We start from the raw sequence: 15,499 nt of genomic DNA on the forward strand, positions 1-15,499 counted from the left end.
GAAGTACTGTTTTTAGTAGTCTTGCTAATTTCACTAAGTTATATTGTCTTACTTTAAAAAAAAAAAAATCCTGTCAACTATTATTTCTGTCCAGTTGAAAAGGCCATCTTGTAAAAAGCCCTGTTACTTTGACATTAGATATTTGACTTTATTTTAATTACTTAATGAAAAAAAAAAATTAATTAACCCTTTCTTTGAAGTTATGTTTTCTCCTGTTTGATGTGAATTTGGCTATCTTTAAAAGTGTTTTGCTTGAATTGGAATCTCTTTCTCTTTTAATTTCCTTTCCCTTTTCACTAGATTACTGTTTACAAAAGTCAAATTGGAGTCCCTGTGCAGAGGTCCAGATGAAGCACTCCTTACCTGTAAACACATGCTTCAGATTTGGAAATCCTGCTACAATCTCACTAACCCAAGGTAAGATGGTGTAGAATTCTAGGCTGCTTAGTATCTTGCTCAGTAGCCTTTCAGGACAATATTAGGTCAGCATTCCTGCTTTTACTCGGTCTGCTATTTCATATGAAAAAACTAATCCTCTGGGAACCTGGAGACTTAATTGCAAAGATACCAGTTGGCTGGCATGCAGAAACTACCCAGCGTTCTGTCAAGTAAGATATAATACACCAAAGCTAATGAACTCTGCAGTGATGAGGGCTGATCACAGAGATTTGGTAACTCTGCCATTCTCCTTGATGGGGCTCATGGTACTGGTATTGTCTTGATTTTTTTTTCATTTTTATTTTTATTTTTTTCCCACGATCTGGGTTATACAGCCTTTTATATTGGCTTGTGGTGAGATTGCTATAGTGGAAATTTAGTTCAATGACTTTCACTAAATAAAATAAAGGACTAGATGTTAATTAAGGCTACAGAAACATCAGAGGTTACATGGATAAATATGATGTTCTTGCAAAGCCAGCATGGCTTTTTATTGAAGGGAGATGTTCCTTATGAAACAATTTAGATTCTTCAGACACATTAACAAGTAATTGGATAGGCTGATACATTCCTATTAGGGTTTCCAGAGTGCTTCTGCAAAGGTCCTTTGCCATATATATTTAGATAAGCTGTGAAATAAACAGGAAGGCTACTTTGCAGAAATCCATCCTGGTACAGTTCAGCACATCAAGTACCTGGAGATGATGACAAGCAGAGTTTCCTGCTATCTGGTTATTTGAAGGGTTGACAGTTTCCAGAGAAGAGAAGAACTTTGTACCAGGTAGCATTAGATACCTGTATAACAGGTCAACATTTATCTATTCAGTTTTTGCTCTTACTTTGTTTGATCTCAGTTACACAAACACATGCATCTCTTTAAGGTGACTGAGTTGGCCAAATGGCCAAAGAGGGAAAACTGCTTCTCTCCTGAATAAGCCGATGGGCAGTTCAGAGCAGGGGACTTTGGAGGGTGCAGCAGGAGAAGCCTGAGAGGGAACTAGAGTCTGTCCCAGCACATTGAGAGAGACTCTGATACTCTGCTGTGGAGCAGCGAGCTGCAATCGGGGGCTGCTATAGAAAGCAAGAACGTCAGCAACCAGAAGGGTCTGAGCTGAATTATTTTCAACTCTAAATCACTGAACTAGCAGCAGGGACCTGGGAGAGAATTTCTCTTCTAAGTGGGTGGTGGTTTATTTTAGTTGGCTGGTCCTGTGTGTGGGGAGCAGGGGTTAAGAGTTCACTGTCAAAATGCTGTGCTGTGCAGAATAGTTACGATTTCTATGTAAGCTTAATTTCAGTGAGGCTTTGCATGTACTCCAGCACAACTTTTCACCTTCCATCTCTGCTGTTACAACCTCTACACACATCAGGGTTCTAATCAAGGCTTGTCATTACTTTTTTTGTTGTGCTAAGAGCTACTGTGCCATGTTAGATACAGATTAAGTAAAGCTTCCCTCAGACATCAGCAGGGACTGTGAAAATTTACTCTTGGCTGTGTCAGCTTCAAACAGCAAAGTTTGCCAACTCTCATATCGCCATTCTCCTTCAAGAACATCTAAGTGAAAAAATTAACGAGGACTACTTTACATTTGATAGTTTTTACTGCTTCTTTATCTTGACATTTAAAGCTTTTCTTGAAGTTCTGGTTTATGGTAACAAATCAAAACCAAATTAGGAATGGAATAGACTGGAGTTGTAAATAAATGTCATGATGGAAGGAGACAGGTTTCATGAATCACACATTCCAGAGTTACAGCAAACAGTGAATATGGATACCAAGCTGTAACATTTCTTTGGACAGTCCCTGTGAAATTTAAAGGCTGAATACCTTCATATTGTATCACAGTGATCCAGGTCTGGCTGACTTGGGTAACAATTATCACTCAGACATGAAATGTGACTGGAAAGTTCTATTCACTCAACTGTAATAAAGAATGATGGAGGAGGATTGTTGTGAATACCTAAAGTATCCAACATCTATAATTTTAACACTTCATTGTGTTGAAAAGCACCATTTGAAAATTATGTCTCCCACTGGACATAATTGAAGCTTTTTTAATAATTCTTTCAGCAAATAATAAAAGGTCGTTTAATCATTTAAAATCTTCTTAGAATGTAGTTTTTCAAAGATTTAAATATCCTTTATGCTTATTCGAAACCTCTTTTTCTGTGCTGATTTAGACTGAAAACTAATTTTGATGTGTCATCTTCCCAATGAGATAAGAGCTCACTTCTTTGATAAGCTGTGTTTTATATGAAATATTTCTCCCTGCAATTAATTGGATTTTGTGGAGTAAACTTGGGTCCTCATACTCTTTTAATAATGAAAATTAATTATGTATGTAACTAAATATACCACACAAAGAAAGGACTAAATGCAACATTTTGCCTTACGTTTGTTCAGCTGATTTAGAACAATTTTCTGTAGTCTTGAATTGGCATACAACCATTTTCCTCATGAGATGGTTAATATGAATTTAACACTCATTTTGTGGTGCAAATCTTGGAAGGTTTAAATATGTATCTTCAGCCTAATGCTTGAAGTTCATTAGAAAATAGTGCAATTCTTTTGCAGTTCTTAGTTTGCTTTAGGAAAACAGAACTAATCATAATGCCAGTACTGTGTTTAGAAGATACTTATGCTAAGCCTGGCTCTCCTTGTCAGCAATGTTTGGCATGTCATTGCGTGTAGAATGAGGAAATAATTAATACAGTGGTTACCAGAAAATATGCACTAACCGATGTAACAGCTAGAGCTGATAGTGTGTGTCCCAGGATGTTCCCTTCTGTTTCCTGTGGGTTTCTACACTGGCATCATCTTGTAAGGAAATCAGTCATGCAATAATGTTAGTGTTGTGCAAAATTTTATTTATAGCATTCTAGTAACAGCTGTATAAATAAAGGAAATTGCTGAAAGGCTTATTGCCCTTCTCTCAGTTCAAATGTGGAAGGAGGGCATTCTAAAACGAAGGCAAATGGCAAGATGTACTGAATTCTAGTCTTGGAGTTTAGATTAAAGTCTCTCAGGCTTTACATTAAGCTAGGAATTTTTTGCAATTTTTTCTCTTCAGTAAGAATCGGGCAAAAGTTTGCACTGTGCTAAGCTGGGATAAGAGCCCAATTGCTTTAAAGCTTAATTATTTTTAAGTTTGTGGGGTGCCTTTTTTTTTAATGAGGTTTTTAGAAAAAGTATTAATTGACAGTGACTAGTACTAAAAATGAAGTTACTGTATTACCCATAGAATGTTAAAGAAGGAGTGCCCATATGTGTTTCCTCACACTGTCCATGTGTCTCAATACTCACCTCATCTTAAGGAGAAGGAGCACTTAGTTCTTCAGTCCCTGTTCTTCTGCTAAATCTTTAATAGTAGTGCCAGGAGCAATTAGTTTTCTGGCAGGTGTATCGACAAGAAGCCTGAGGGACAGATACTGAGTTACAACTAAAGCAGAAATTAAGTCATTTGTCCACAGGAGCAATCAGTGAAAACAATTCCTGCTGCCTACGATTCTGAGGTGTTGGAATTGTTCAAGATGTTCCTACTGCGCTATTAAGATCAATTCAACATTAAGGAATTAATATGTGTGTATATGTGTGTGTTTTTTAAAAATGCAACAAACAAGCAAACAAAAAACAAACAAGCACACACGAAACAAAATAAAAACACACACACAAACCAAAACAAACACCACCACCTCACCCCTCCCATCCCCAAACTCTGGACATTAGAGTAACTCCTTTTTATGTGAAAGGTAGTTATGGCATCTTTATAACATCTTTACCTAAACTTAGATGTCTTGAGTTTAGTGTTTTTCTTCAGTCTGGGAAAAGGGTGGATTTTCAAGCATAAATTTGCCATCTCAGGTACCTGTGAGAGCTGAACCTCATATTCTGTAAAAGTTTAAGGTACAATAAATCCTTTCTGTGAAGCTGTTGGCTATGAATCAAATTAAAAGTCTCGATTCCCTTCATGGTTGTGTTAATTATGAAAACATCATTGCCAAAGTAAATATGGATTTAGATTTGCTCAGCTTAATTCTGTTTTAATGCAACTGGTTTAATGCACTGTGAGTGGTTCTTAGTACTAAATTTGTTCATAGCAAGAACTTTTGTGGGAGGAGGCCAGCAAGCAACTTGTATTTCAGTATATAGATTTATATTTTAATAGCTTACAATTTCTGTACTTCATTACAGTGATTCTGGACGTGGGAGCAGCCTGTTAGACAGAGCTATTGCTGATAGACGACAGCTTAATACAATTACATTACCAGATTTCAGTGATCCTGAAACAGGTAAGAACTGCATTTGAACAATAAAATAGGTAAAACAGTCTGGTCATAGGTAGATTTTCCATTAATTATTTTTTAATGAAATAATATTTCGTTGTTGCTGTATAAGTGTAAATAGACATTGTGCAATATAAGATTTTTTTCTTTTTTTATTTATGAAATAATTGCTGACCACATTCTTTGTAAATTAAAATATCTATAGTATGGATCTTGCTCAGCTTAGGGGTATTATCTTATGTAGGGTTAAAAATCAGTATGCTAAGCTAGCCTATTTGCCAAAGTCCTATGCTTTTCTGTCCATTTGATGTTTGCACATATTTTCTTTTTAAAGGGTAAATTTGAAAAATTTCAGAAAATTTTTAATCTCAAAAAGCCTGAAGACACCATGGCTAATTAAATTCATTAAAATTTCTAATATATATTAAAAATAATTACATGGATGGCTTGGCTTCATCTAGACATAGCTTTGACATTATAAGCAAAATATATGTATTACAAATTATATATAATGTGATATTTTGATATACATATCAAAAATTGTGGTGTACAGGTGCACTACATAAAAGCTAAGACTGTTACACATCAGTAAATATTTACAATATGTAATTTGCCTATTTAAATATGATCAGTTATCACAATGCAAATTGACATGCCTTAAGTCATATAATCAAAAAGCAGATGAGCCATGCATTCTGTGAAAATTGCAGAAGGAATTACCATGATAATGCTCATTACACAAACCTGTACACTATGTTACTTGCATTTTAAATATTGAGAGTTTTTTCCTGAGTTTTATCTCTAAAGTGTAGCAAACCCTTCCTGGCACCTTGCAGATGTGAATTTCTGCTTCATCACTCTTTGACACAAACAGCCTATGTGGAAGTTTGCCAGCCTGTGAATTAGGATACGCTGACCCATAAATTAAGATACATTGAGATGTGTAATCGATGTGTTTGTTTAATATCAGAATTGTGCAGTAGAGAACAATCCTATTTAGATATTTAACTTCTGAAAGTTAAAGTTGGATCAAATGTTCACTCAATTTCAAAATCATGTAAGTAAATAGAAAGTGATCTGTGCTTGCTGTAGTGGTAAAAAGTTTTGATTACAAAGATCAGGTCACCTGATTTCAAAGGATTGCAATCTGAGATGGTCTGAAGTATGGCATAATTAGCTTGCTGTCCCTAATGTGGAATTTTCTGTCATCTTGTGTTCATGTAATTTAAATGTATAAGATAACATTATATCATTCTATAGCGACCATTCTATATTCTAGTCTAGCTTGTTTCATTTTAAGGATGTAAATAGATTTGACAGGTTTTTTTATACATATATAGATACACATAGATATAATTTAATTCATGGTTTCAAAAATACTTTTTATAGGAGCATTGTGGGAATTATTTTTTTTTTAATTAGTTGTGGGGTTTTTTTTTGTTTTCCCCCATGGGGACACAGAGCTCTTGATCAGAGTGTCCTATTTTGTATCTGCCACACTTGGAAGCATAGTGAATTGGTGCTTTTTAAAGACTGCACATTCTTCAATGCTTTTAAGTAAAGATGAGCCCTTATCCAAAACAGTGAGCTTTTCAAAGAGCTCGCCCCAGATTCAAATCCTGCAGCCAACAGCTTGATTGGAAAACAAGATCTATAGATAAGTTCTGATTTTCCTGCAAGTTCCAATTTGTCTTTTTTCTGAATCTCAGTTATGTCATTAGTGTGTCTCTATAGTCAAGGAGGATAAAATGGGAAATTAAAAATATGGAGTCCCTTTTTGATTATTTTTCTCATAAAATGTAGTTGGGTGGGGGAATGGTTGTGTGGTGTTTTTTTTGTTTTGGGGTTTAGTTTGCTGTGTTTCGGGTTTTGTTTGTTGGGCTTTTTTGTTTGTTTGTGGGGTTTTTTTGTTTATTTGTTACTTTTAGCACAAGAAACCTTGTTGCAATAACAATACTCCAATTTTGGTAAGAACCAGAGCTTTGTTGTCTACTGTGTATACAGTATATACCTATAAAAACTCCATACCCAAGTTTTGTCCAAAATTCTTCATCCAAAATATTATATAAAATTTTTTCAGAAATTAAAAGGTTCCGGTCCTATAAGAATGAAAGAAGTCAAGCTTGTCATGCTGTTTGAGGAGACTCTAAGCAGACTGTCTAAAAAAATGGTTCACAAAAGACAGATGACAGAAACAATAGATGGTCGAGATGTACAACCTTGATCGCCTGAAAGAGCTCGTGTGCAAATTCTGTGGATCCACAGTGTGTAGAAATGCAGAAGGAATTTGATATTAAAAAAAAAAAAAAAAAAAAAAAAGCTAAAATAGGGGTATGCAGAAGGGTATTGTGGAAGATCCTTCTGGGACAGAAATGTTTGCTCCCCTCCTCTTTATAAAGTATAATGCTACCATGTGTATGCATTTGTGTGTGTGTGTGTGTGTGTATGTGTGTATTCACATGAACATTTGGAAATTTGCCCCTTCCTAACTTTGCTTGTCACCTATGGTGATGATCCCCTCTGCTTTTCTAGTCTGAATTCAACCTGAGTACCATGAAATGGGAGCTAAAATTCATATCTGAAGACTTATGTACTTGCAGTTTGAATTTTAAACTCTTTTCTAGAAAAAAAAAAAAAAATATATATACATCTAGCTGTAACCAGTGTAAAACATTCTTTTTCTTAGTTGTGTCAATTGTGCAGAAGACGAAATTTGAAAAAAAAAGAATAAAAATATTAAAACAGATTTATATAGAACTTTTACCAGTCCCATAATCAGAAATAATTTAATTATTCAAATTAAAGTTTGTGTAACCTTTGAAGTATAAAACGAGTGTATTGTGGATTTCTTACAAGCTAGACTATTAATTCTAGTGACCTGATCAATTACTGTGGCAAATCTACTTTAACTTCGCCTTCTGTTTCAGCTGTTTTACCGTGAGTGGCATGCACCCATATTTGTATGTATTGCAGTTAGTAAATATGGAGAGGAAAAAAAAAAGGCTTGATGAATTAATCACTGGAGTAAAATCTCACAGGGTGGCAGGCACATTTCATATCCAAAGGTAGATATGCGTATGCAGATCATTGAGACTCAATTGGCTATTTTGGTTAAGGTAAGTTGCACTCAATCACACGTTATTCAATTTGTTGTGTAATGGTTGTAGTCCACTAAGTTTATCATAGTAAGAAATTATAGTAGCTGAGTTTTAAACTTTGGTCTTTATTTCCACTTAACTACATTTTACAAATTTGTGCGTTAGAACATAGAGAAAAAAATCATTTTTTTTTAATCTAGTTTAGTATGGAAGGCGAGTACATATGAGTACATGGTATATTTTTCTGTTGCTTCCAGAAGAAGTTATATTTATTTTATGTAGAAGACGTTTCCATCTTACTGAATGGTGAAATAAATGCTTTCCACTTTTTGTCATCCATGAGTCCATTAAACCCTGTTGGATCTTTTTTCTTTTCTGCCCCCCCTCCCACCCTTATCATTGTCTTTGTTTCGCTTTTTAGCCTCTGATACTTCCTCATCTTCTCTCTCAAGAACAGAGTCTCCTCTACAACTGTTTGTATCTTCTCATCTTCCTCATCCCAAACCAGATACCTTTGTCTGGCCCCATGCAGCCTCTCCATACTGTGACCAAGTTCCTGAGCCCTGTACACCTTCTCACTGTAAATTGGCTTTCTATTCCTGATGGGCATGCTAGTTTGTGCTGTATTTGTCTGATAATCTTCATAACTGATAAACCGTGTTTGAACAGTTTAAGTTTCAACAGTGTCAGTGAAATCTGGCCTTTCAGGTGCTCTTCATTAAATACTGAATGGGTTTTAAGAGCTTCATCAGAATAGACAGTTTCATTGATCCCAGAAGAGGTAAAGATACAGACATATTTAATACTGTATTCTCATGACTGTTGCAGAAAATGACCGATGTTTAGTAAAAGAGGTTATTGGCCAATAGTGCTTTGCAGCATTTACGGCTGTAAATTATTTCCATTACTGCCATATTTTCCTAACAAGACTGTACTTTCCACAGAATTTCCTTCTTATCTGTACAGTTTTTAGCAACTTAATTTCAGATAGCCTTTAGCTAATTGCATCTAAAACCTTCCCTGAAAATGCACAGGAAGGAAAGAATTGCCCAAATATCAGGATTATTCTCACATTGCAGGTAGGGCATATTGTAATGATTCAGAGGTATTAGAGCATTATGCTGTTAAAGTGAAGAGCCATTCTGTTCATTGAAATGACACCAATTTAAACATGTTGTAAAGTCAATCCACATATTGTTTGAATATAAACTGTGCTATAATGCTACCAGAGTGGTTCAGGTGGCAGGGTGAAATCAACATAGTTTTCCAGCCATTTCTTTTTAACTTCTTTAATTTCTGTTAAATTGTCCTTTACTCATAGCTTTATGCATAGTGCTGTTTTTGTCACTGGATTTACTATAATCCGATCTTAAGAAATTCATTTTTTACACCTAGCTGTTAACCGATATCATGTCAAAGATATTAATTCCTAATAAAATGTAGAAAAGAAATCTTTGAGTATTTAGCAAAATTCACTCATTAAAATAGCTGACATAAGACTGGAGTTTTGAAGACACTAGCTCATATGTAAGCCTCTAACTGGAAATTAAGGAAAGTGCTTCATTTAGACTCCAGGAAATCTGCCGTCCAACAGAAGTTTAACTGGTTGAAGTCTGACTTTGTTCTGGAAGCATTTGAATAGCTGATTCACTGCTATCACAGGTTTGAGCATTGCTGAGTTGAACTTGCTCAGACCTACTTTATAAACAGCACAATCTAAGTTAGCATTAAATTACTTGTTCTTTGCAGAGCTATAAGTTAATAAGAACTCACTCAAGAATGAAGGCAAACTGAAAAAACGCGGAAGCCCAAGCATGGATTCCATTATGTAAAGCCCAAGTTTTCCATTTCTAAACTGCTATATCCTCAGGGAAAGAAGTTCTACCATATGCATGAGAATTAGTGGAACCATGAAAAAACCCAGATATTGGAGTTCTTTGTATAGTATCAATAATTAATGAAAGTTAAAGCTCTCTGAGTAAGTAGAGGTTTGCCTAGATGGTTCTGACATGTTAGTACAGTTACCAAGGCTGAAAATCTTATGTTCTGTATCTTGCTCAGTTCATTTTTTTTTTCTACTGAAAGCAGCAGAAGGCTTTTCTATTATTGACTTGAATTCCAATTTCAGTTGAACTGTAACATCATTTTAAAGTTGTAGCAAAGGATCTAAGAAGATATTTGTTGTAAACAGTAATATTCTTTTTTTTTTTTTGTTAGTCTTTTGAAACCATGTGAACCTGATTTACAGTTTGAAGATTATCAGAAATCCTCTAGCTTTCTTGGAGTTCTTGGTTTATATATACATACATATATATATATATATACACATATACTTTTTTTTTTCTCCTTCTTACTTTGGAATTTAATTTGTGGTTTGATCTGTTCAAAGGCAATCCATCAGATGCTTACTTTCATGGTTTTTACTCCCTTTTTTCAGTTTGTAAGTAGTATTGACTGTGTAGTTCTATTAATTTCTTAAGGACTTAAATCACCTTTTCCTTTACCACAAAACGTACGTGTTTTGTCTATCAGCAGTGGAATTTTGATAGTGTGTAAAGCAAGGCTGATGCTCTTTGCCCATTCAGTCACCCCGAGGGCTGTAATCTTACAAGATCTGAATGCACTCAACTAACGCTTGCATTTAATAATTAAAGAGGCAGTATTCCTTTCTAGAGGACTGCAAATAAAGATATATTAGGAAGGTCTTGTATACCATAATGGCCAGCTGCCACTTGGTTGTATTAGAGAAGATTTTATGCCACTGCTCTTCCTAAGGACTATGTTGGTCCAGAACACAACATTGCAAATGCTGTCATGAGTCATAATAAACTACTGCTTTCTCTTGTGGTACAAATTTTGCTTGTAGAATACATCTCTTAAGAGTACACTTTAACATAATGCAATGATGAAAACAAGCTAAATAAGAGAGAATGAAGAATATAGATCAATAAAAATAACTACTGCTTTAACCAGGATGTGAAATAAGGTTTTTTCTTTAACCAGTTACATTATAAAGCTGTGCATTTAGCCTTGAACAGCAGATTTTTTTTCACTGATTACTTTTTCATAGATTTTTATGAGGTAGTACAGGAAACCAGTTTGGAGAAAAGTAAGGAGGAGTGTAAAACAGTGTGTTTGACAGTGACTAAGCATGAAAAAACCTTTTACAAAGAGCTAAGAGGATGCTCTATGAATGATGCTGCCCATACCTACTGCTAATATCTTCGTGCATAACTTTGTACCAAAACATAACCTCACTTTGTAATTCGTGAAAGGTGTTTCAGACACTTAATTAATTTTATAGGGAAAATTGTTAATTTTCACTAAACCAGATGATCTGTGTTATGAAATTCATCACTTCAGAGATATGTTAGTCCTGCAGAAGGTACTGCCTCTTTGTATCACACGACTGCTTTTTTTTTAGCACAGAGTTTTCTGTATGTCACACCACCAATATTCTAACTGCCAGCATTGTGTGCATGCAAAGTTGAAAGCCTCTTTTCTCCTGCATGAGCATTGCTGTTAAAGCATTTTTTGCCTCATGTAAATGTTGAAATATTGAAAACACGATGAATGTAAAACTGTTTAATAATATTATCTTGTATGGTATAAAAAGAAATCCTGTTATAGTTAGTTTCGTTAGTTGGTTTGGACATGTTTCTTGAAGGATGATAGTCCATTCTTCTACTCATTTTCTGAAGAAAAATCTCTTTTTCTCCAAGCCTGCATGCCAGCTAAGTGCTGATAGAGTCCATGTCTTAGTTCATGTCCATTGGGGGGTATGCTGTGAATAATTTGTTGGAAAATGAGCAAGAAAAGAACTGAAGAAGTCATAATATGGTTTTTTTTTTTTACATAGGGTGACTTATAAATGGTATTTAAAAGATGGGGTTTGTGTAGACTCTCCTGTAATATTTATCTGAAGAAAAGTCTGTAGAGAATAAATAGAACACCTCGAAGTTGAACTGTAGGTGTGACATGGAAAAGAAGGGCTTCTGTGAGATGGCTTAACTTCTTGGGTTAAAATGTGTTTTACAAGGCAGTTGGTAGGTTTTCTATTTGAGATTGAATTGAAACATGGATATAACCATGGTTGTTCCAGATACCACGTTAGTATGATGAGTAGGAACTCTGTAAATTCTGGACAAGTGTCATTATAAGAAATGTAGTGGGAGGTTATACCACTTTGATTTGGAAACTTTTTGTTATGATTAAGACCATCTGTCACACTTCGCAGTGTGCAATGAGATTGTGATTCCAGATGTTAAATAATGAGTAATTTAAGTAGTGAATTCTAGATCTTACAAAGACAGCCCCTGTTTTGCACTTGGCCTTTTTAGTATAAACAAGCTTCAGAACGAAACTAACCAGATGAAAGTGAGTAGCCAGGATCCATTTTGGTGATATATTACTTTTCCACACCTCACACTTTTGTATTTCAAAATACACAGTCTTTGCTTTGAGGGATTTTTTTTCTTGAGTCCTAAGTGTCATGCTGTAACAGCAGATCTAGAAGTTGTTTAGGAAGAGCGGGGAGATTTGTGTGTGCAAAAGCACATAGGATCTTTAAATGGTCTTTAAATGATTTTTGGTTGTCTGCAAGATGAAAGCTTACCAACTGTTTTTTAGCAGAAGGAACCACAAATTAGTCAGATGACATAAATTGTTGCAATACTAAAGAAGCATTTAGTGGTTGATAGGTTAGAGCTATCAGCATGAGTGCGATCTAGCGGAAAGATGCCTCATTGGGCAGGGAAAAAAAGATAATAGGAAAGATGTAAAAGTGCGATGAAGGATACAGTGGCTGTGCTGATTACATATGCAAGTCTGCACTAAAGGTCATCCCTCCTCCTTTTGGAAACTGTATAGCCCTCTGTGCTTGATAGCTCTCTTAATAGCCACTGCAAGGAGGGCTTTTAAAGGAACAAACCCAAGCAAAAAAGCCCAATTATCAATGCACTTGTGCTGTTTCACAACATCTGAAGTTCTCTACATTTTAAATAAGACTGAAGCATGAAGGATTTCCAAGGCTGAGATTTCCAAACAGCCCTGCAGAAGACGAGACTGACTTTCTTCGTGTGCTGCTTAACATTGATCTTGGAACTTAAACCCCAAGAGTTCATTATTTGGGATGTTGTTTACAGGCCGTTTGAGTTGATTATGTTGGATAATCTGCAGTCTGCTGAGTTTCTAACACAGTTATTTGGTCCACGTTGAGTTTTAGATTGTTAATATTCATGATTTAGAATATATTTTAATATTAGCTCTATAGGAGGTAGCTGTTTTCCAATAGTTTAATTGAAGTAAGGATACTCAAAGACTATTATTTTGCTACTTTGCATATGCGTGTGTTTTCTTCTGCGGACTAATTGCTGCAATATGTTAAGGGATACCTTTATCTTAAACTAGAAATATAACCAATTTGAAGAATAACATTTTGAAAAAGATTTTCGAAAGTTTTTAAAAATTTTTTCTGCCACTCAGAATAAAGTCCAAGATAGGAGTTAATTACTACAGAAATTTACTAAATATCCACTCTGTTTTAACCCTAATGCAGGTGGCACTGTAGTTACATTTATACAGTCCTAAAATCACATTCAGCCCTTTGAAGGCAACCATGAGGCTGATGTGGCCCCTGGTGTAAAAGAGTTTGTCACCCTGCTCTACAGGATTTAATACTTTCTTTTGAGGTACCTGCCATTGTTGACTGTTACAGATATACTCATGGGCTTAGAAGACTTATCATCTGATCCAGTATGGAATATTGTATATTAATCAGGCCTAGTTAGTCTATGATTTTGTTATTTGTAATTATGAAACAACTAGAGAGACGTTGAAGCTTAGATGACAGGAAGGAGTGTAGCTTAAAACGTTCATGGTCTTGACTTGGGAGGGGGACATGTTCTTCTTACACGGGACTTGTATGGCACAAGGCATTTTAACTCAGCCTTCTTGATAAGCTAAGGTTTACATTCAGTGCAGTTTAATTGTGTATTTGTGATGAGGTATGTTGTGATCATCCTGTATATGTTAGTTCTCCTTTTTGGACTGTTACTAGCCTTAAAATAGTCCTCTAATTGCACTCTATGGAAAAACATAGCAATTACTAACATCAAAGTGCATGCAGCAGCCTGAAGATTACACTGTATGATACCATCACAAATGTTTTTTTTTGGGTTGTACATTGCCAGAAAAGAGGTGTGAGTTATTCATAGTAGCAAACTAAAAATGTGTCAGGTATAGTTTCCAGTGTTCAGTGTGGTTTTCGTATAGTCTTTCAGAACAGTATAAAAGCTTTCATAACAAGGAAAATTACCTGACATTTCACAAAATTTCTCCAAGACTGTACATGTAAATTCAGTCTAGAGGAGTTTGGGCCAAAACCTCTCAGGAAAATGGTTATGATTACGTATTTTATGCAATGTGTGTGGCCTTCATTATTTCTCTGATGGTAATTTTTTTTAATTACTTCTACAGGTTCAGTCCATGCCACCTCAATAGCAGCTTCCAGAGTGGAGCAAGCACTGTCTGAGGTTGCTTCATCTCTGCAAAGCAGTGCCCCGAAACAAGGTCCCCTGCACCCTTGGATGACTCTGGCTCAAATATGGCTACATGCAGGTACCATGAAAGTGAAGTCCTTTCTTATGCTTTCCCTTTTCTTGCTAATCTAAGGGCTTGCAAAAATCTGTTGGTTTCATTCAGAATCTATTATCACCCATCAGGTCTCATTTTTTCAGGGGTGTGTTTGGCACTGAACCAAGTTAAGAAATAAAAAGTACATTTGAGTCGCATGCGTGTAAGATGTTTTATGTAAGATAAGGCAATAGTTTTATAATGCAGCTGCTATCGGTGGAGTTGTATATTCTGTAGAACAAAGGCAACACTCCCTTATCCATGAAGTACCTCAAACTATTTGCAAGTTTAGATGCCCTAGTTCCATCAGTTGGAAGAAAATATTTGTGAAATTAAAAAAGAGTTCTTGCAACTATAAAATCTTTATCATTGAAAATGAATAATTCTGCATATGTGGGAAAAAAGGGTAACAGTTCTGTTGAACAACCTGTCCCTTGCAGCTGTGATAATGAGCTCTCATTCATTTCTCTTCCTTCTAAATTCATTAATGTAAAACACCCAGAATTGTTTTCCTAAATGTACAGTCATCTTGAGTGGGTTTAATATTGTTCTGCTGCTTCAAGCCTCAAGCTAAATGGAATTTCACAAGTAGCTGTTATACACAATTTCAACCAGAAAATGACAATGCAGTATATTTTTACACACTTAAAAATGTATACCCTGCAATTGTTTTCATTTTTTCAGGAAGGTGTAATTTAGGAATCAGTCAGCAATTGTTCTGCTTTTGCCTGCTCGCAGACTTGCGCATTTTTCAGTGATATAATTTTTTTTCTTTAATATTTACATTTAACAAAACAGTGCTGTATTTCTTAGTGTTTTAATTTTTCTATTTTACTTTAACAGTTTTATTGTGTGCAAGTCATTACTGGGCAGTGGCTTCCATTTATTAATCAGTGTTTTAGAGAAAAAGCCTAGAAGACTGGAAAGAGCAATGATAATGATTAATAGTGGTGATCTCATGTGAGGGCAGAAGGGCTCCTCAAAAGCAATACAGATTAGAACAATGCAAAGTCCACCAAGACACAGAGTAGTCACCTGCCCTGCAT

At 35.3% G+C, this 15,499-nt stretch overlaps 1 protein-coding gene across 2 annotated transcripts in view; it reads left to right on the plus strand.

The window, feature by feature from the left end:
• The window catches only part of TTC7B (tetratricopeptide repeat domain 7B), a 143,303-nt gene that overhangs the window by 91,849 nt on the left and 35,955 nt on the right, over positions 1–15,499 (plus strand). Inside the window, exons 16-20 of one of the 2 annotated variants that reach the window (XM_080345090.1) lie at positions 301–417; positions 4,631–4,728; positions 8,242–8,400; positions 10,210–10,260; positions 14,298–14,438. In XM_080345090.1, coding sequence (XP_080201216.1) covers positions 301–417; positions 4,631–4,728; positions 8,242–8,400; positions 10,210–10,260; positions 14,298–14,438 — 566 coding nt within the window. The remainder of the gene's footprint in view (positions 1–300; positions 418–4,630; positions 4,729–8,241; positions 8,401–10,209; positions 10,261–14,297; positions 14,439–15,499) is intronic. The other variant, XM_080345091.1, reaches the window with a different exon arrangement.

The sequence above is a fragment of the Nesoenas mayeri genome (genome assembly GCF_963082525.1).
Source record: "Nesoenas mayeri genome assembly, chromosome: 5".
NCBI classification, from domain to species: domain Eukaryota; kingdom Metazoa; phylum Chordata; class Aves; order Columbiformes; family Columbidae; genus Nesoenas; species Nesoenas mayeri.